The 22,877-nt window shown below is 40.1% G+C and overlaps 1 protein-coding gene across 1 annotated transcript in view; it reads left to right on the forward strand.

Moving 5' to 3' along the window:
- Nucleotides 1–3,730: 3,730 nt before the first annotated feature.
- The window catches only part of RUBCNL (rubicon like autophagy enhancer), a 45,370-nt gene continuing 26,223 nt past the window's right edge, over nucleotides 3,731–22,877 (forward strand). Inside the window, exons 1-6 of the mRNA XM_054719759.1 lie at nucleotides 3,731–3,885; nucleotides 5,326–5,938; nucleotides 9,747–9,829; nucleotides 10,507–10,717; nucleotides 21,858–21,959; nucleotides 22,454–22,514. Coding sequence (XP_054575734.1) covers nucleotides 5,419–5,938; nucleotides 9,747–9,829; nucleotides 10,507–10,717; nucleotides 21,858–21,959; nucleotides 22,454–22,514 — 977 coding nt within the window. The 5' untranslated portion in view covers nucleotides 3,731–3,885; nucleotides 5,326–5,418. The remainder of the gene's footprint in view (nucleotides 3,886–5,325; nucleotides 5,939–9,746; nucleotides 9,830–10,506; nucleotides 10,718–21,857; nucleotides 21,960–22,453; nucleotides 22,515–22,877) is intronic.

Consider the following 22,877-nt stretch of genomic DNA (forward strand, 5'->3'; position numbering starts at 1 on the left):
ATGTTAGTGATTTATGTGTCTTGGGAAACCATGCAGTATTTCTAGATAAAATACGTAGCGTGCCTTCATCTTTGCCTTCATTGAGTTTTCCCCTTCTCATCCCACCCCACCCCACCCCACCTATTTCTCTTAACTGTTTTCTGTGCTTCCTCTGTGTTCTTTTGACAATAGACCTTCAAAACTAAGAGTCATTGCCAAAGGGTAAATTAGTCATAGAGGAGTCCATGTGATGCCACCATTGCAATATGTTTCCCTCCTAGTTTTTTAGTATTAGAACAGAGTGTTCAGGTTGTACTGTGGTGAAGGTGCAGTTGTGTGAAATTGCAGTTCACTCTAATTCCTGGCCACTGTGATGGAAGCTGTGGCATCACATTATTGAACATCTTCATGGTTTCTGTTGGATATGTGATAGTTTGAGTCTATCAACATCTTTGGGAATGTGAATCTTTGTTTAAAGTCAAAGCATGAAGAGACGTGTTTGGTTACAAAAAGAGGTGAAGAGGAACTGTGTTAACCAAAGAGCTCACACGCTATGGTTAAAGATCCATTCATTTTTTTTTTTTTTTGCTTGCATTAAGACATCATAAAATTGATAGAAATAAATTTCACTTTTTATCCTCAAGTCTTGTTTGTAATTCCTATTCTCTAACATCCTTTCTAAGGAAGTGGTTGGCAGATATTTTAGGCCATGATCTCCAATTTTTTTCTAAACAGTGACGTCTTTTCTTGACTTTCTTTCTTGGGCAACAGAAATAATCAACATAACCATACTTAGATACTGCTCATTTGTTTGTTCATTCTTTCATTTATATACTCAGTATATATTTATTGAGCACCTACATGTGCCTCTTTCTAGTTCTGGAACAAAACAATATCTAAAATAAAAAATTTTAAAACTTGCTCTCAGAGATTTTACATTCTAGTGGGTATTAGTCACTGAGCTTAAATAAAATAGGGATTAGGGCTAAGGAGTAAAGAGAAAAATAAGAATTGGGAAGGGGAGAGGAACTATTAGGGAGAGGAACAGTTGCCATTATTTATAGAGTGACCAGGGAAGCCTCACTGAGGAATTAACATTTAAGATGAGTCTTTATTATGATGGTCCTATTTATGTTTTCAGTTAGTAGTGCTGGGGCAGAGAAATCCTAAATCCCAAGTCTGCCAATTCAAGAAGTAACTTCAACATTGTTAGGGAAATTAGGAGCTAAAGCCCTCATCTGCCAACAAAGTGCTGGCTGCTTATGGTCTGAAAGACAGTTGTGAGGTCCCTATAAAGGTCATGGTGGCTCATGTCCAACCGTCTTAAAAAGGTTGCATCTTTACAGCCACTAATGTGGTTCTATAGCAGCCCTAGTGATGTAGTCATTCGCGACAAGACCACTGACTGATGGACAGGGACCCATCTAGAATGACTTGGCTGGGGAGTCTTGGAGTCTCTCTTTGTCTCTAGGGCCTTGGCTGCTGCCTGTGTAGGAAAATCTCAATAGAAATGACGGTAAGCTTTGCAACTTGACTTCTCTACCTTTAAAATGTTTTTGGAAATTGATTTTATCTTTGTACCTAACCATCTCTTATTCAAAAGACCCCATTTATGACAGTGGGAAGCACTTTGAGAAGATGTCACACATTGCTTAGACGCACATTACCTACTGCCTATCAGTACCTGGAATGTATGAATGTTTGTTTAGTCACTATCTTTCCTCCATCAGAATGTAAATAACTGGAGGGCAGGAAGCCTATTTTAATCACAACTGTTAACCTAGTGCTACCAAAATAAAGACAATGTGGTAGATGATCAAGAAATATTTGTCTAATTGAATAACTAACAGACTTCAAGCAGTGTGGCACCAAGCAACACAACTAGCAACTATATGATAGTATCTTATGGATTATCTGAAGATCAAGAAATGGACATGTTGACCTCTTATCACTAGGGGCTGGACTTATCAGTAGGGCCCAATCATTGCTCTCTCCTCTGTGTCAATCTGCCTCTCAGAGAAAATCATGTTCCTTAATGAGTGTTCAACCTGGCTTGTCATCTTCTCCCTGCCACTACCCAGCTGTGACCTTAGACATGGCTTTGATCTCGGTGGGCCTATTTCAGCTCTCAAAGATTATCATTTTATAACCTGGAAAAGCCAACACCCATTGGTGTGATGCAAGAATACGTTTCTAAAGGAAGTGGAGCAAGCACCTGCTTCTGAAAATTACTTTTTATAAGGAAGTCTGTTTTTGTTCAAGGCAGTTAAGTCAATTCTGTACCTGGGAGGTTTGTAAATAATATCATTCTTTTTTAATTATTGACTTCAATCTGTTTATAAAAAATACTGGGATTTGTTTGAGGCTTTGTATTTTTTATATGATTTTATATCTGTCATCTCTCACACACGAAAACAGATATGAAGTATAGAGAATTGAGAATAAAACATGACTTAAAACATGACATAATTCTCTTGGAAATAGAGAATGTCATCATGAACTATGGAGGCAGAATTAAAATTGGAACTAGTAACAGAAAATATTTGGTAAAAGAAAGCCAACAAGAAGCAACATGAGCAAAGATGTTTATTGCTATATATTTTTTGTAGTGAAAACTAAAAATAAATTTCCATCAATAGGCATCTGAGTAAACTATGATGCATTTATACTATAGAAAGTGGTAAGACAGTTAAGACGAATGATATGATATATACCCTCAAGAAATAGTATTGAGAGAAAAAGAAGGTAGGTTATAGAATATGGTCAGTATAATCCCATGTGTGTCTATAGAAAAGAAAACAAAGCATATTTCTGATCTGACATATGTATGTTAGCTCATGAAAAGGTCTCAGAGGAATAAAATGGTTAACAATGTTATAATAAAATGGTTAACAACATAACAATGTTATGTCTGGGAATGAAGTAGGGTTGGTGGTGCTTGGTGCAATCAGAGTTCTTCACTTTCTGCTCTAGGCTTCTGTGCTTTGGACATTTTATTAAAGCATAGTTATGGTTTTCTTTTGTAATTATAACATTTAAAATGTTATAATTTTGGAGAGCAAAAGATGTGACAAAGAGCAATTGAGATACAAGGTAAGATTTTAGGTTGGGAGAAGGAAGATGAAGCACTTCAGGGTAGCAAGTTCTGCCAGTTATCACCGTATTCTGTGATATTTTGTGAGAGATGATTTGGACATTGCACAGTGGTTTCAGGATGGCATATAAACATATCTACATTATTCCAAAAGATGTGACCTCGAGCAGAAGATTCCCCCAATAGACAAAAGCCAAGAATTTTTCATAGAATTTTCACATGTACCTTTTTGTCTATTTGCTTGGTGGGAAAATTTTCATATATTTATGAAACATGGATTATTTCTATCTCTGTATGAATAATTCTGCCACAATAATAAAGCAGTTATATCTATCACAGAAATTGTTTCTCCAGCTTGTGACTTTATTTCCACTTCGTTGGATTTGTTCATTTAGTTTGTCATTTTTATTGAGTCCTTGTATACAACTCTGTGACCTGGCAGAGAACAGACAACAAGGCCTCTGCTCTCATGGAGCTTATAGTCAGGTGGTGAAGGTGAATGACAGTAAGAGCCAATAAAAATACCAGGAAGTGAGAACTCCTATGATGAAAATTAAGCAAGGTGATGTGATAAGGTGTAATGGGGGAACAACTTCAAGATAGGTAGTTAGGAAAGACTTCTTGAGGAAGTAATTCATAAACCAAGGCATACAACAAGACAGGAAGGAGCCAGATGAGCGATCATTTGGAGGAAAAACATTCTGAGCAGAGGGACTAGGGTGTGCAAGAGTTTGTAGGACTAAAAAGTTTGCTGCATGGTTTGGACAAAGATAAATGAGAAAAGCAGGAACATGTCATGCTGTAAGGACAAGGTAAGGATTTTAGATTTTATTCCCAATTTGATGGGCTGCTATGGGCAGGGATCTGGAGGGAGGTTAATTACAGGAATCTGATATAAGTTTATTAAAAAATATCTCTGAATACCTTTTGATTACAAATAGATAATAGTAGAAGTGGGGAGACCCACTGGAAAAATAGAGGAGGTCCAGGTGGGAGAAGATGGTGACTTTAGAATAGGGTGGTAGCTATAGATATAAACTTGCTAGGCAAATATAGGATCAGAGATAACTCCTAGATTTTGTAGCTTCAGCTATTGGAAGGTGTGTTTCCTGAGATCGAGCAAACCAGGGAGAAACAGGTTTGGGGGAAATCAGTGTCTTTTTTGTATGTATTATGTTACGATGCCCACTGGACATATGACAGGCAGTAAAATATGCTAGCCTGGAGTTCAAGGAGAGATCAGGAATAGAGATCCATGTGGGAGCCATCTACGTACATAATGATGGTATTGAAAACCCTAGAAATGACTCCAAACTCTCATACTCACTGTGTGCCCCACCCTTTATTTAGGTAAAACTCGCCTAAGCAGAATGCTTGTTTCCAGGTCTTCCCCTTTCTGACCTTGTTTTTGCTGTTGAGGTTGCTTTGAAGCCGTACAGTGTGAAGAGCAGTGGGAGAAGAGCAGAAAGACACTGTGCTGGGCCTGTAGTTACAGTGACAAGAGTGCTTCTCATTTGTGTAGCTCTTGACATTTTAATCATTACCTCATTTACTAAAACTAAAAACTGAGCTGAAAGTGAGCAGACCATATTTTAGATAGATTCTAGATTTACACTGTGTTCTTTAGTTATGATAAACTAATCATAAATTTATATTGCTATTATAATATAAACATTATATGCTAATGTAAGTTACATGTTTTTAGTGCTATTGATTGTTCAGTCTCAAGTGCCATTGTCTACTTTGTTGAATTACAAACACAAACTAAATAAAAATAAGAAACTTTGAAAATGTGCCTTTACTTCTAGATAATATTTCCAATTTTGTTTTGACATTTACTTTTATTGGAATAATGCATGGATGCTTTACATTTTTATTTGTTTTATCAACAGTATCCTTATACAACTTTATACTTATAATAAAAACCCTCTTCAATTATGTTTATGCTTTGAAAACTCTTTCTTACCCTCATGTTTGCTGCTAGTTTATGACAGATTTTATTTTATTTTTTTATATTTATTGTTGAAACATCCCCTTTCCCCCCATTGTCCCTTTCTAGCCCGCCTCTGCTCTGCACCCCAGGCCTTCACCACACTGATTTATTTTATTTTTTGACTTATAGATCCAAATGGATTAACTGTGTTGTTTAGGGTGAAGTACAAACTCTTTGTTTTTCATATCCTCAACAGAAATTGCATTAAAAAAATATGGTTGAGCCCTCATTTATCTTGAATGATTCTTACTCACTGCAGATCAACTCTCCAGCCCTCCTCCTGGCACACGGTGAAGCCAAGGCCCTGATCTAGTAGGACAACGGAATTCGCATCCACCCTGAGCCTGGAAAGATGGTGTCCCAGTCCTTGGGCCAGCAGGATTTTCCTGTGGAGCCCTGGGAAGCGGGGAGTGATGACTCTGGTGACACTGACGGTTCACCCAGCCTCCTGGACACTGACTGCCCCTCTTGCCCATCAGACGTCAGGTTCACGAGGCACAAAGCTGCCTGGATGAACCCCCAGGATACGCAGCCTCCGCTGCAGGATTTGCCGCCTCAGGTGCCAACAGTGAGGAACCCTGGCAGCAACTTTGTGGGGGATGCTGCCTCTCCGGTGGGCACTTCACCTTTGTCTCTTGAGAACTCCGTGGTGGAGACATCATTGTGGAAGGACACTGTGGGCTCCGTGGGCAGCTCAGGTACAAAGAGCAGCGACTTTTCTTTTAACCCCATGCAAGAGCGCGCAGTGCCCCCAGGACGCTCTCCTTGGATGTCTCCGTTCACAAGCTCCAAGGTATTGACTGCTTCCCTGTGTTCTGAAGCCGACAGTGCTTGTTTCAAGCCTTCTCACCTGACAGCTTCCACTGACGCAGGTAACTTTAGTCAGGGACTTCCCTCATTCCTGTCCGTTCACACACTTGCTTTGTCTTGGTCTAAAGGTCTAAAGCCTGCCTCACTGTCTTCCTCTTAAGAAAAAAATGTCATGGGTTTACTCTTAGACCAGAAGCCAGTGCATTAACTCATGTAATATTGTCTTTGGCCCATCTACCTGGACCGTCACAGCTGTGAAATCAAGTATTTCCTTTCTCCTTAGACTGCAGGGAAATGCCATCCTAGCTCAATGTAGTTGATAATCAATGCCACCAGTTAATTTTGAGCTGCTGTGTGCCTTCAGGGACTTACAGCTTATGAAATTACCTGCAAGGCCAGGCATTGGAAGAACTCTCAATTCACTGTGCTGGTGTTTCCAGACAGAGTGGGCTCCATTGCACACAAGTACTTACTAGGAAATGAACTTGCCTTTCCTGTTATATTTACCTGGATAGAGTGTGACTAGAAAACAGTCAGTTTTAAAAGTAGTAACCATGCCCTGGCTGGTTTGGCTTGGTGGATGGAGCATCGGCCTGCGGACTGAAAGGTCCTGGGTTCGATTCTGGTCAAGGGCACATGCCCAGGTTGCAGGCTCGATCCCCAGTGGGGGGTGTGCAGGAGGCAGCCGATCAAGGATTCTCTCTCATCATTGATGTTTCTATCTCTCTCTCCCTCTTCCTTCCTCTCTGAAATCAATAAAAATATATTTATAAAAATAAAAATAGTAACCACAATTTCCCAAAGGCTATACAAAACTCTTTTTAAAAATTAAATTAAGGGTTCCCATTGCTATGAGGTGATGCACATATTCCTAAAATAATGAAATTCCTAAAAAGAGATAATCCACGCAAAATGCCACTGAGGAGTCAATAAATTAGCTATCGTTGTTATAATTTGTAGCATGCTTATTTCATTTTAAAATATTCATTATTTTATATTCATGCTTTGCATTAATTTATATTTCTGTTAGTCAATGAAGTAAAGTAGTCAATGAAGTTCTTTCTGTCAGAACAATTTTAAAAGCTGCCTATGTGTTGTGTGTGAGTTTGTATGTGTGCATGCTTGTATGTATTTATATCTCACTAGCAGGAACCAGTCCTCCCCTTTCCTAAAATATGGGATTTATTTGCTCTATTGGAAACTTTGAAAAGTCAAAGATGATGATAGTCTTCAACACATTAATCATTGCTGAAGAGTAGCAGATTTTGGGCAATCTTTCAATGGACTAACTATAAATAAGAACCAAATTTGAGCAAAATAAAACACTTTGATTATAGGCTTTTTTAATGTATTTTTGCTCATCTGCCGGGATAGTTCTCAGGCAAAGAGTAATATGCAAATTTAGTGGTTGCCAGATAGGAGGTTAGCCTCCTACTAGATTGCCTCACAGGGGAGAGTGAAGAGAACACGGAGAAAAGGGAAAGCCCTCTCCCCTGCAAACCACCACCACTATGACAAGTTATATAGTGACAGAAGGGTCTCTTTAGGGACTGGTATACGCTTGACCCAAATCATTTGTTGTATCACTGCATAGAAGTGGTTGTGCAATTTTAAATTATCCTGTAACTTTGTCTTTATAGAAAATAGGTACCCCAGCCCCAACAATCTCTCTGAGTACCTTTAAAAAACCACTCTGTCTTTTGGGAGTATTTCTTCAACTTGGCAAAGGGATTCATTCCATGGGATTAAAAAAAACAAACAAAAAAACAAGTCCTGAGTGATCGGGTCTTTCTGTCTCTGGTGTGGGCGGCAGCCATGGGGAGAACAGGCATTTGCCTCTACGACTTGGGATTTTCCTGTGATTGGTGCATCTCTAGTGGCAGCAGCAGGGTTTTCCTTTCCTAGATAAAATGGTAAGGAAAGACCCCTTGAGCTGTCAGAAACAATTCCACAGTTTCTTCATTTGCATAGGACCTACACATTTACAAAGCACTTTCACAATCTCTACTCTTTTAATTTAATAAATACCCCAATTCAAGAGATGAGAAAAATTTTTTTATTTATTTTTATTTTTTAAAATATATATTTATTGATTTCAGAGAGGCAGGGAGAGGGAGAGAGAGATAGAAACATCAATGATGAGAGAGAACCATTGATTGGCTGCCTCCGGCAACACACCCCCATGGGGGATCAAGCCCGCAACTCGGGCATGTGCTCTGACCAGGAACTGACTATACGCCCCCTCCCCCCCTCCCCCCGCCCCGCACATGCCCTCACCCCACCCCCCCAGTGTCTTGTGTCCATTGGTTATGCTTATATGCATGCATACAAGTCCTTCGGTTGATCTCTTACCCCGCCCCCCCAACACTCCCCAGCCTTCGTGCTGTAATTTGACAGTCTGTTCAGTGCTTTACTGCCTCTGTATCTATCTTTTTGTTCATCAGGTTATAATGTTCTTTATTATCCATAAATGAGTGAGATCATGTGGTATTTTTCTTTCACTGCCTGGCTTATTTCACTTAGCATAATGCTCTCCAGTTCCATCCATGCTGCTGCAAATGGTAAGAATTCCTTCTTTTTTAGGGATGAGGAAATTTTAATGCATAGACTCAGCTGGTACATGGAGAGCTGGAACTGGAATCTACACTGTCTGATTTATCTCTGTACTTTCCTCTACGTTCAGGGTACAAAAACGATGACTGGGTCAAATTCAGCCAGCCTCCTGATTTCACAAATAACACTTTGCTTGTTTTGTCTATAGCTGCTTTCTCATTACAGTGGAAAAACTGAGTAGTTGGAACAAATGCCATATGGACCGCATATCCTACAATATGTACTAGCTAGTTGCTCTTTTCTGAAAAAATTTGCCCACTCAAGATGGCTTCTGATTCTAAGAGGTTCAAAGTTTTCCATGGCCCCGACCAGCATGGCTCAGTGGTTGAGCATCAACCTAAGAACCAGGAGGTCACGGTTCAATTCCTGGTCAGGGCAAATGCCCAGGTTGCGGCTCAATCCCTATTATGGGGCGTGCAGGAAGCAACCGATCAATGATTCTCTCTCATCATTGATGTTTCTGTCTCTCCCTCTCCCTCTCCCTTCTGCTCTGAAATTAAAAAAAAAAAGTTTTCCATGGAACCAGTGGCTTCCTTAAAGATGAGGCAAGGGATTTGAGTGATCCTGCTTGTCTCTCTGTCACCCTGAAAGCTGTATAATCATTAAGACATTGGCAGCATTTTCTTCTAATTTAGTGGATTGGGACAACCCAGCTTTTATGGCTCTCACAATGTTTTGACTTAAATGCTACAATAAGAAATCACATATGTTTTGCTGGCGTTCATTGCCAGTAATGGAGTTGCTTAAGGGTACAGACTGGATGAGTCAACTGAATATACTTTCTGCATTTTCTTCTTATTTTTGATTGTAGGAAAACCATTTTAGAGAGACAAAGCTGACATTTTTCAGATACTTTCTTTCTGCAAACAGGAAGTTTGTGGTCAATTGCAGGGAGTTAGAGAAGTGAGTCCATGACTCTTATGGCTGTTTCTAGACTGTTTCTTCTCACCTTTCTTCATCTCTTTTAGGTAGTTTCCATAACTCTCTTCTCTTTCTGCCTCATTGGTCTCCTCCATCCCAGGGTTCTTCCAGGTGTTCTTATTGTTCCAAGGGCCTCTTGTAGAATGATCACCAATAAGGCAATATCTGCAAGCCCTACCACCAGAAGAGTCATTCTTCTTTTGTCATCCTAATTTATTCTAGAGTTGTGCTAATTAAAAAACAATATTTAAAAGCCACTCCCTAGAATTATTTTGTTTTCGTAAATAATCTTTGGACTTCTTTTTCTCTATTTTTAATAACTTGCTGTATTGTCAGGTGCTGTTCAAATCAATGGAAGAAGCATTTTGTTAAATTCCTTCTCACAAGAAGCATTCATGCTTCCAGTTGATGTAGAAAAGGTGAATATTTTACTTTTACTTTTTTTTTTTTTTTACGCCACAGAGAGTGTTAATCCTTTAGATAGTGCTGTTATGATTCATGAGGCATGGCAAGTAGGTTTCATTTCAGCATTTGATTGATAGAGGGTGGAGGCTGCCAAGAGCCCCAAGCTGAGAAGGGCTGTGAGGCAGTGTCTATGCTCAGCTGGAAAGTCTGCCATGACTGATGAATGATGTCAACCATTGGGCCACCACCAACCTAGGGTTTTATATCACAAGAAATTCAAATTGGGTTGTTTATTGATTGCAGTGGACTATGTCTTATGTCTGGAAGATATGGGCTATACTAATTAACTCCATTTAAATATAGCTTCTTGATATATTTTTTTTGGTAAGAGAACGTGTATTTGGTAAACTACAGAGGTAGAAAAAGTAATTCCTAGAAGAAATGGGCTTAGGAGACAATTTATGGAGGTAAAGGAAGAGCCCTTGGAGCTTGGGAGTGAGGAAGCTAATGGCAATGTGCCTGGGGTGGGGGTGGAGGGGTGGTATGGGAGAGGGAAGGAAAAGGAAAGGGAAAGGCACAGGTAGCTCCTGGGAGGGAGAGTGCCTGCTTCTTGATTTTTTTAAATCTAATATACCTCAATGAAAAAAAGTTGATTATCCTTTTGTATTTTAACTGATGATTTTTTCTATAGGAAAATGCCCACTTTTATGCTGCAGATATGATTATATCAGCAATGGAGAAAATGAAGTGTAACATCCTGAGTCAACAGCACACAGAGAACTGGAGTATAGAAGAAGCCAGTGGGTCACTTGGGAATGATCAAAGTGACTCTGAAGTGACCTTTTATACCAATATAAAGCAAGAATCCGGGTCTTCCACTTTTTCAAACAGTGGCTATGAAGGCAAGTGGGGCAAATATGAGAAAACTTTATGCTGTAATCTCTACACATATTTATCTCCTCTGTTAAATCTGGAAGTACATCTTTAAATCCTTTGTCTAAAACTTCTGAAATAACCTACTAGTATATTATCCTCATCATTTGTGCCATTTGGTCTTGGGACCGGTTAGTATGCTCCACTCCATGGTTAAATCGATGTGTTGTTGTTGTTTTTCTTGGACTTCATCCTAATTTTCCTTTTGGCAATGGCCGAAGTTTTCCATCTTCCTTTGCTTTCTGTCAACATAGCATTCTCCTAACTCTTCTTCCCTTCCGAGTCCTCCTTCATTCACTCCACAATCAAGGAGCCTGAGGGGTGCTGGGTGCTGGGCATCTCCAGGCAACAAGATGTGCTCCTTGCCTCCAGGATCTCTCGTGCGGGAGCCCGGCTGTGTGGGATCACTGGGTAATAGGCAGGGACCCAGTGCAGCGGGGCCCAGAGTAGAAGGAGCTCCAGGGAGTTCTTCCTGGAGGGGAGGATTCCTAAGCTGAGAACTGAAGATAGGGTTTGTCATTTTCTTACCATTTCTTAAGTGTGAGTCCTGCTTCAGTCCTAGCTTCTTCTCTTTCTACCCAGAGATTTTATCCACTGCAACATCTTTCCATTATTCCCTCTCTGTTGACATCTCTCAAATCTGTGTTTTCAGTCCTGCAACTCTTTTACATGCTTGCTCAATATGGCTGGGACTTGTGGAACATCTCCACCTGAATGGCCTCCCAGGATCTCTAGCTTAACATGTCTAAACCAGTCATCTCTCTATCACTTGCTCACAAGCCCCTTTCTGAAAAAAGAAAAAAAAAAGATTAAAAACGAATGCTTGCTTTTCTTTTTGATGTCCTTTACCTGCATTTTAATCAGGACCCTTTCAGGAGGGAAGAACTCACTCCCTGTGGCACATATGTAACACAATGCCTGGCATAAAATAGGTGTGTAATAAATTGTTGTTGGATCCACTACCTGGCTCAAATTGAAAGGAACATTATTTAGAAAGTATATAGAGCATCCTCACAGAACCCAGTGATGGGAAATATAAAACTGACCAGTAAAAAGGCAGCTCTGGCATCTGTATTTTCTGGGGCAACAAAATGCAATTGCTATTCTTCATGCATGCAGTTGCTTCATTCCCCTTTTCCACAGCCTGACTTCTTCATCCCTACCCACCCCTTAGCCCTTGTTTCTGTCCGCCATATCCTTGACTTCTCAGTCAGGGCCTCACAGCTCAGCCTAGTCTTGCTGGACCCCAAGTATAGGTTACCAGGAAGAGCATGTGGTGGCACCTGCTTTAATTGGGTGTCCACAGCTGGTCAGCTAGCTGTGTGACCAGTTGGGCCAGGGAATGCAATATAGATTATCATCCCCTCTGAGGCCACCAGTGGAGAGAAAAGGCATGTGGTTCATATTTCAGCACACTATCTTTGACGCTTTCTTCTTCCTTGTGCCTATACCCCTGTCCAGTTCCTAGTTAGTGAACAAATCAATTCTGACTTCTCAGTAATAGTGACATCCCCTCCATCCATTCTCCAATCCTGCCTTTTACCTGAACCACTGCAGCAACCCTCTGGCCAGTCATTTTGTAAGAACTGCATTTAGGTCCTCCATATGTATTTGCTGCCTTTAATTTTCTCTCTTTGCTTTCAAACTCTTTTCCCTTATTATTGACCCTACACACATCTGTCTCTCTAGTCCTCTAAAATGGCCTGCTGATTTTGTTCCACATGGATTTTTAGCCTCCCGGGAACCAACTTCTCCATACCCTCTCACCAGGCATATCCTGCCATTTCTGTCGTACCATAGGCTTCAGTTATACTAACCTGTTATACTTGTTTGTAGACATTTCTCATAAGCTCCCGCCTCCCTCCCTTTACTTCAGCGAGGCTCTCTTGGAACACACATTAGTTCCTTCATCATTCCCATTCTTCCAAAGTAGTTTTTTTTTTTTTTTTTTTGCCACCAGCACTGTGATGTGTTCCCTGATTTCTATCAGGAGAGGAGTACCATTCATATGGGATGAAACGTAAGTTGTGCTCTGGAATGCTCTCTAATTGTCTAGGCTCATGTCTCCCCCTGGAGTTGTGCAATGTGGAGCTCGCCTCTGAACTTCTTAAAGCCCATGGCATACAACTGTGTTTCCTTAAATTCTTTGGTAGATGAGATTTATCTAATTTGTATATGCATTCAGCATAGTGCCTTGTTTGAAATGGGTATTTTATAAAAATGTGTTAAATGGTTGAATACTAATGTTTAGATGAAATTTTAAGAATATATATGTTAAAGAAATTTAAAAATATTTCTACCATCCAAATAAAATATTTATCTTTTACTAGTATTAAGTATCATTCTTTTAAAATTTATTTATTATTCATATTTTTTATTATTGACAGTATTATAGCTATCTCTCATTTTCTCCCTTTTTGCCCCCCTCCACCCAACCCTTGCCCCACCCCAGGCCTTCCCCAAACGATTATATGTGTCCATGGCTTATGAATATATGCATATATGTTCCTTTGTTAATCTATTCCTGTCCCTTCCCAACCTCACCATTAGAGATCTATTATTCTGTTCCATGCATCCATATTGCTGGACCTATTTTATCCATCAATTTATTTTTTTCATTGGATTCCACATATAAGTGAGATTGTGTGATAATTTGTCTTTCATCCCTGCAGTAAATCCCACTTAATGTACTGCTGGCTGATTTGCTAATATTTTAATGAGTATTTTAGCATCTATGTTTAGCAGGTTATTGGCCTGTAATTTTCTTTCTTTGTAGTGTCTTTATCTGGTTTTGGAATTAGGATAATGCAATCCTCATAAAAAGAGCTTGAAAGTGTTTCTTTCTCTTGGGCTTTTTGGAGTAGTTTGAGAAGGATAGGTGTTAGTTCTTTGAATGTTAATAAAACTTCCCATTGAAGTCCTCTGAACCAGGGCTTTTGTTTGCAGGTTTTTTATTTATTTAATTATTAGTGCTTCAATTTCATTAGTTGTTTTCAGACTATTCTGGTTTTCTGATTTTTCCTGATTGAGTTTTGGCAGATTGTATGTTTCTAGGAATTTATCATTTCACCCAGGTTGTCCCCTTTGTTGGCATATATATGTTCAAAGTATTTTCTTACAATCCTTTGTATTTCTGTGGTGTTAGTTGTTACTTCACCTCTTTCATTTTTTATTTTATTTACTTTGTTTCCTGGTAAGTCTGGCTAAAGCTTCATCAATCTTATTTATCTTTTCAAAAACCAGATCCTGATGTTACTGATCTTTATTTATTTATTTATTTTTTACTCTCTATGTCATTTATTTACACTCTGATCTTTATTATTTCCTTCCTTCTACTTTCTCTGGACTTTTCTTGTGTTCTCTATCTAATTCTTTAAGTTGTAGGTTTAGATGTACGTTTGAGTTTTTCCTATTTCTTGAGGTAGGCCTGTAATGCTATGAACTTCCCTCTCAGGACTGCTTTCACTGTGTCCCATAAATTTTGGATTGTTGTGTGTTTATTTTTGTCTGTTTCCAGGAAGTTTGTTATTTATGCATTGATCTCATTGGTAATCCATTCATTGCTAATAACAAGCTATTTCATCTCCATGTGTTTGATTGTTTTTGAAGTATTTTTTTTTATTGTAGCTGATTTCTAGTTCAGGCCATTGCCATCCAAGAAGATGCTTGATGTGATTTAAATCTTCTTGAATTTGTTAAGACTTATTTTGTGTCTTAACATGTGGTCTATCTTTTAGAATAATTTATGTGCACTTGAGAAGAATGTGTGTTTTGTCCCTTTGGGATGAACTGTTCTGTAAATATCAATTAGATCCATCTGATCTTGTGTGTCATTGAAGGCTATGGTTTCCTTGTTGACTTTTTGTCTAGAACAGTGGTCAGCAAACTGCGACTCGCGAGCCACATGTGGCTCTTTGGCCCCTTGAGTGTGGCTCTCCACAAAATACCATGTGCGGGCACGTACGTACAGTGTGATTGAAACTCCATGGCCCATGCGTAGAAGTCAGTTTTCGGCCTGGGCAAGTCTATTTTGAAGAAGTGGCGTTAGAACACTCAAGGGGCCAAAGAACTACATGTGGCTCATGAGCCGCGGTTTGCCGACCACTGGTCTAGAAGATCTAGCCAGTGATGTCAGTGGGGTGTTAATGTCTCCTACTGTGACTGTACTGTAACACATTTCTCCCAAGTTATATATATATATATATATAGTCTTCCAAGTTTTATATATATATTTAGGTGCTCCTTTATTGGGTGTGTATATGTTTATCAGTATTATGTAGGGTCCTTCCTTCCTGGCCTCTTACTATGGCCTTTGTTTAGAAGTCTGTTTTGTCAGATATGAGTATTGCTAACCCAGCTTTTTAAAAATTTCCATTTGCATGGAATATTTTTTCCCATCTCTTCACTTTCAGTCTGAATGAATCTTTTGTTCTGAGGTGGGTCTTGTATACAGCATATATATTGGTTATGTTTTCTTATCCATTCAGCTACCCTATGTCTATTGATTAGAGCACCTAGTCCACTTATATTTAAGGTTATTGTTGATAGGTACTTATTTATTGTCAATTTTTTTAATACTTATGTTCCTCTCTCACTTGATTTCTTCTTCTTCTTAAAGCACTTCCTTTAACATTTCTCACAGTGCAAATTAGGTGGTAATGTACTCCTTTAGCCTTTTTTTGTCTGGGAAGCTCTTTTATCTTCAATTTTAAATGGTAGCTTTGCTGGATAGAGTAGTCTTGAGTTCAGTTCCTTGCTTTTCATTATTTTAAATACTTCATGCCAGTACTTTCTGGCTTGAAGTGTTTCTGTTGAGAAATCAGCTCACATTCTAATGGATACACTTTTGTAGGTTTTGTTTTGTTTTTGTTGTTTGTTTGTTTGTTTTTGTCTCTCTCTCTTGCTGCTTTGTCTTTAAGGTTTGTCATTTTAATTATGATATGTCTTGACTGGGCCTCCTTAGGTTTATCTTTATTGGAACTCTTTGTGTTTCCTGAACTTATGTGACTTTTTTCTTCACCAGGTTAGGGAAGTTTTCTGCCATTATTTCTTTAAATAGATTCTCTATACCTTATTTTCTTCTCTTTCTCTTACCCCTGTGTTGCAGATATTGTTCTGTTTCATGTTGTCCCAAAGTTGCCTTAAACTATACTCCTGCTTTTTAAAATTCTTTTTTTTTTTCTGCTCTAATTGGGTGTCTTTTTCTACATTGTCTTCCAAATCACTAATTCGATCTTCTGCCTCATTCCATCTACTTTTGATTTCTTTTAGTGTATTCTTTTTAAAAAATATTTTTTTTGTTGATTTCAGAGAGGAAAGAAGAGGGAGAAAGAGATAGAAACATCAATGATGAGAATCATTGATCAGCTGCCTCCTGCAAGCCCCCACTGGGGATCAAGCCCACATCCTGGGCATGTGCCCTTGACTGGAATCGAACCCAGGACTCTTCAGTCTGCAGGCCGATCCTCTATCCACTGAGCAAAACCAGCTAGGGCCCTTTCAGATATATTATTCTTCATTTCTGACTGGTCTTGTTCATGGTTTCTATTTCTTTTTTTATGCTGTTGTAGTTCCCACTTAGTTCCTTATAATTCTTACTAAGTTCCTCAGGCATCCTTATAACCATTACTTTGAGCTCTATGTCTGATAAATTGCTTGCCTCCATTTCATGTAAATATTTTTCTGGAGTTTCCTCCTTTTCTTTCATTTGAGGGTTTTTTCTTTGTCCCCCCATTTTTGCTGCCCATTTATATTTGTTTCCATGTGTTAGTTCAAACTGTTATGCTTCCCCCATCTTCGTGGGGTGGCCTTATGTAGTAAGTGTTCTGTGGTGCAGCCTCTTTAATCTTCTGAACTGGGTGCTCTAGGAATGTCCTTTGGTTTATTTGGGCTCTCCTGTTGTAATTTGGCCTTGATTACAATTGTTCCATTCATGGGTTGGATCTCTTCTCAGGCTGGCTGACTGTGAGGTTTATCCCCGACTATGTTGTGTGAGCTATTGTGACAGGACAAAGCAAAACACAACACAACAAAACAAGAAACAAAACAAAAACATACAATATGCCCCTACAACAACAACCACAAAAGCAACCACAAAAGAAAAGAGAATTAGGAAAGAGAACAAGAATAATAAAAAAAAGAAAAAAGAAAATCTACAAGAAGGAAAATACAGGGAAGAAAAAGGGATATGAAAGTGCAGAGGTGAAAGAAAATAAGAATAAGGAGTAGGGGAAGAAAATGGTATAAAAGAAAAGAGGAAAATAAATTATGAAATGGAAAAAAGATGAGAAAGAAGAAATACAAAAAATAAGAAAGAGAAAGCAGGAGAAAGAAGAAAAAATAGAGTAAGAAAATGAAAGAAAAATGAGATATATGAAAGAAAAAAAGAAAGGATAGAATAATAACAAAGCAATAAAGAAGGTAATGCAGGGAAAAAGCAGTGAAGTGGCATTCGTCTCAGCAGAGTTTAGTGCCTCCTGGGAGCTCCCTTTGGATCCTGCTCTTCTGTTGGCTGAGGCTGACTGTTCTGTCTCCCAAGCCTGGGCCTCTTGGGAGGTACTTTGGTGCTAGCCAATGTCAGAGCTGTCCACGTTTGGCTCTCAGCAACCTGTTACAAGCTTTAAGTGATCCAGAGTTTGTGTCTGTCCCCACAGCACTTGACTGCACATGGGAGGGTCCAAGCTGCACTCTCAGGCCTGTTTGTTAGCAGCACAAAACCCAGTTAGCAAACTTCCTCATTTCCCTGCATTCTGCCTCCACCTGCCTTCTCCTGCCAGCCAGCTGTCAGTCTTAATACCTGAAAAGGCTATTTTTGAAAGGGATTTTGGTGGAATTGGAAGTCTAGACCTCTGGGTCTTCTGTGTGTGTGGGGGGGGGGGGGGGAGGGGGGGGCGGTGCCTTTCAGATTTCAGGGAAAGTGGTGGGTGTGTTTCCCCAGAGCTACTCCTGTGAGAGTGTTCCAGAATATTTCACTATCCTTAGCTGGGTAGAGATCCTTGTATACAGTCTAGTGGGTTCTGCTAGAAAATGGGAGTTTCTATCAGCTCTCCTGTGAAGAGTGAGCAGGATGGTGGGGCGGACAGCTCCACCCCCAAACCAATCTCTGAGGCTCCCTGAGACTGTTTAAACCCCCAGGCTTGGCCTCTGCTGCCATCTCGTCTACAGTGATTGAGATGCAGAGTGTGGAAGCAGGTTCCTGAGGGTGGGACAAGCTGTATCCCCTGGGGTGGGGTATTTGACTTGTCTTGAGCTGTGGCTTCTGGGTGGGGTCTACACATCTCAGGAAAAATGGCCACTTCAATTTGGGGGTTTATGACAGATTGCAGATCTCCTGGCTGCCACTTTTCCATATCTACCCCGAAAGCTTCCCACTCCAGCCTCTCCTCAGGCATCTCCAGTCCACATTGCTCTCTCTCCATCAAAGCCTCTAGTGAATAGCTACAAAAAAAATCCTGTGCTCTGGATTAAAAAATAAATAAAAATGTGGCTTTATCTTCAACCAGCTCTGGTCTTCCCAGGAGATAGAAGCCCCCTTCTTTTCATGGCTAGAAGCTCTTGGCTCTGGTGCTCCGGCCTGTGGAGCCCTCAGATTCCTCCTCACTCTTGGCCTACTGCCTGTGGAAGCTGGGTCAGCCCCTCTTGTAACCTCCCCTTCCTTCCAGGCTCCAGGTGTTTTCTGCCCTTCCTTGTTATGTCTTCTCCTCAGCTGGACTTCAGTTGGTAATTCCAGGTGAATGTTCCCCAGTTTAGTTTTATTTCTAGTCTGGCCCTGGGAGGAGGTGCCACCATCTTCTCCTCCTAATCACATTATGGTGACAGATGCTACTCCATGAGGTAGGTCAATTCTTTAAATTGTAAGTTGAGCCTTGCCAGCATGGCTCAGTGGTTGAGCATTGACCTATGAACTAAGAGATCATGGTTAGATTCCCATTCAGGGCACATGCCCGAGTTGTGAGCTCGATCCCCAGTGTGGGGCATGCAGGAGGCTGCTGATCAATGATTCTCTCATCATTGATGTTTCTATCTCTCTCTCCCTCTCACTAACCTGAAATCAATAAAAATATATTTAAATTGCAGGTTGGTCATGAGAGCATTAAATTAAAAAAAAAGAAAAAAGAAAAGAAAGTATCAGTGTGCACCTCAGTGAGGTTAGTGAGGATGAGCAAGGAGTGCTTCTTGGAACTTTTTTAACAGTTAAATATATGTTTGTGCTTACACTAAGTTGCAATGTAAATGGTCACTACTGTGGATCATGGTCAAAAGATAGTGGGAAAGACAGAAATAGGTGGCATTGCCCCCATTTTATCCATGAGGAAACCAAAGCTGAGAAGTTTATTGCCTATTCTTACCTGGCTGGGATGGGGCAATGCAGTGTTAAACTGGCCAGTCACCTATGAAGCCCACTCACATAACCACTCTGTAACACATGGACTACACTATTTCCCTAAACACCTGTGTTCATTTCTATGTTTATTCAAGTGAATTCAGTTTTACAGTAATTATATGCTCATATTAATGTAATTACATCACTAATCTATCTATATAAAAGACTAAGTGTCCATCTGTCTGACTGGTAGCTATGATGCACACTGGCCACCAGGGGGCAGATGCTCAATGCAGAAACTGCCATCACACGCACTGGCCATTTAAAAATAAATGGTGTGGCGCCCACAAAGCAACACTCAGCTTCCCCCAAGTGGGTCACAGGCCCCACCACCACCCTGGAGTGACACCCCACCAAATTGCAGCCAACGCTGCCAAGACCCCATGGTGCAAAATGCGGCCCACAGCCCAGCCCAGCCCAGAAATGGTCACTGTGGGCGCTGGGTAATGATGTCACGTAGCAGCACTCCACTTCCTCTCCCTAGTGACTAGCCTCCTTGGAGTTTCTTCAGCCCAGGAACCTGACTTGCTTTATAGCCAGGTGCAAACATTTTACACTTTAACCAAATGTTTGTGAAGCTTTTGCACGTGCCTCATCTCATTTGATCCTCACAGAAGTCCTAGAGTAGGTAGATAGGAGACTCAGTAGAATCCTATTTTCTTTTCATTAGCAAGATGTGAATAGCGATATTAAAATATTTCTTCTAATTAATTTCCCTTCAATGTGCACAAATACGTGCACTGGAACACTAGTATGATTATATTAACAGTATTTCATGTCCAGTTTTTCAAGTTGTTATGACTTTCACATTTTTCAATGATGTTATTTCTTGAGTTAACAGTGATTTACAATATCAATTCCCTATTATTTGGCATTAAAGTAGCTTTCAGTATTTTAAATAGACTACAAATAGCTCCTTGGTGATGAAAGCCTTCTTCTTTCTTTAAAAACAAAAAAGTATTTATTGATTTGAGAGAGAAAGAAGAGGGAGAGAGATTGATTAGTTGTTCCACTTATTTATGCACTCATTGGTTGCCCTGACCGGAGATAGAACCCACAACCTTCGTGTATTGGGATGACACTTTAACCAACTGAGCTATCCAGCCAGGTCCCAAAGTCTTCCTCCTTCATTAAATTTTCTTTTTAATGACGTTCTTACGACAATTCCCCGGACTGGTATTAGGGGTAGAAAAGTATGTACATATTTTATTAGTTTCCTAGGGCTGCTGTGACAAAATACCATGAACTAGGTATCTTAAAATAATAGAAACTTATTGTCTCACATTTATGGAGTCCAGAAGTCAGAAATGAAGTTGTGGGAAGGGTTGGATCCTTCTGGAGACTCTGAGGGAGAATCTGCTTCATGTCTCTCTCCCAGCTTCTGGTTGTTGCTGGTAATCCTTGATGTTCCTTGGCTTGTAGACGCATCACCCATTCTCTGCCTCCATCTTCACATCTCTTTCTCTATATATATCTGTGTCTGTATCCAAATTTCCCTCTTTTTATGACCAGTCATTGGATTTAGGGCTCATTCTACTTCAGTAGTACCTCATCTTGCAAAGACCCTATTTCCAAATAAGGCAACATTCACTGTTTCTGGGTAGACATGATTTTTTTTTGGGGGGTGGGGGGGTAGTGGGGGGAGGGATACCACACTATTCAACTCAGTACAGTATTTATGTCACCTATATTTTTTCCCTCACTGTGAAGCTGAATTTTTTTTCCCCGTTACCATTTTTTAAACCTTTGTATTATTGGAATTTTCAAACATATGTAAAAGCAGGCAAATTACTCTTATGAACTCCCACAGACTCAGTGTGTTTTACTTAGTGATAGTGAATGTAAGAACAACACAAAAATAGTTCCTTGTGTGGTAGGCAGTTAGACATGAGCAGAGCAAGGATGATGGGTCAGGTGCCACAGAAGGTCACCGGGGAGAAAAGCTCTGGATGTCTAGCAAAGGATAAAACTGGGAAAACAAGAACCTCATCCCCAGGGTGACCTTTTCTTCCCTAGCACATTGCTGGTCATGTGGTTTAGACCCTCTGACCTTTATAACACTGGTCATGCGGTTCGGACCCTCCCCTGACCTATCCTCCCATGGCATGTTGCTAGGCATATAGGCTAGACACCCACCCCTCAGAGGGAAAACAAACAACGGGGGCAGAGAATAGCCCTTAAGCGTTAAGCTCCCAGGACAACGAGGTTTTGACCTGCATCAAATTCATCTAGGCCTCAGTTGTATTTCAGCTCCAGGCCCAGAGAAGCAGCAAAACCAGACAAGCAACACCAGTGCCTTTCCCCACACCCTCCCACTCTTCTTCCCCCAAGGCTCATTTTCCTGGCTTCTCTCTTTCTCCTAAGCTCCAAGGACCCTTCTTTTTCCTCTGTAACTTGTTTCCTGAGCTCATTTCTTCTATATCTCACTTCTTCTAACTCTATGACTTTCTAAATAAATTTTCTCTTGTAATTTCAGTCTTGGCTCTGAATTCTTTCCTAGCCAGAACTCCGTTACCGAAGTTGCTGAATGAAGGTTTGTTCTGACTCCGCTGATCTAACACCTGGTGCCGTTTTCTCTGCTTACTACACTTGCTTTTTAAAAAGATTCTTGAAGCTGAATTTTAAAATTCTTAGCCCTTTTTATTCCTAACTTCTATAGAGTTGCATGTTACAGATTGTGCACTTTTTTTCTTGTTGGTAAAACCCCCTTTTCTTTCTTTCTCTAGGTTGTGCTGTATTACAAGTCAGCCCAATTGTTAAAACACCGACTTACTGTGATGTGGTGAAAGAGGCCTGCAAATGTGACTTTGATAAATTTGTTATTGTAGGTAAGATTTAGATACTCCTCGGATATGACTAGATCCCTCCCTCCTGTCCCCTTTCTATCTCCCCCTCTCCCTTCCTCTCTGAAATCAATAAAAATATATTTAAATGCTATTTTTTTTTTAAAAAAGAAAAGAAACATCAATGATGAGAGAGAATCATTGGTTGGTTGCCTCCTGCACATCCCCCACTGGGGATTGAACCCACAACCCAGGCATGTGCTCTGACTGGGAATCGAACCATGGCCTCCTGGTTAATAGGTGGACAGTCAATCACTGAGCCACACTGGCCAGGCCAGGTGGGTATATTTTGAAATTCCGTCTTTGGTTATTGGCTGTAGCCTCATAATAGAAACTCAAAAGACACTGAATATGAAGATGCTGAATAAGTGGTTCTTTCTGAAATGAAGGGGAGCTATTTTTGAGTGCTTATAAAATTGACTGTGATTAAGTAAAACAGACTAAAAGACCTCTCTACTCTTTCTTCTATTTTTCCACAGAACTTGGAGAGTTCAGCAATACCACAGAAAGCTGTGGATGTTCCTGTAGCTCCTCTAAGAGGTATCTCCCTTTCATGTCCTCCTTCACCTAGGCCCCCGGGCCATCACCTCTGAGATACTGAACTCCAGGCCTCTGTGAACATCTCAGACCAAGTTCAGTCAGTTGAAATGCAACAATCACCACTCAAGTTTCTACAACGTTTTTATAGTGTTTAAAGACTTTTGTATACATTTGTATACATTCTAATGTAATCCTCATGGATAGGCTTTTTTAAAACCCCATTTTAAAGATGTAGAAACTAAGGTTCAGACAGGGTTGCCTCAGGGCACAATACTGTTAAATAACAGAGGTAGGATTTGAACTTAGGTCTTCTAACTCTAAATCCAGTGCTCTTTTCACTATACCTCTCAGTCTTGGTACCCT

The sequence above is a fragment of the Eptesicus fuscus genome, chromosome 8 (assembly GCF_027574615.1).
Source record: "Eptesicus fuscus isolate TK198812 chromosome 8, DD_ASM_mEF_20220401, whole genome shotgun sequence".
Taxonomy (NCBI): Eukaryota; Metazoa; Chordata; class Mammalia; order Chiroptera; family Vespertilionidae; genus Eptesicus; species Eptesicus fuscus.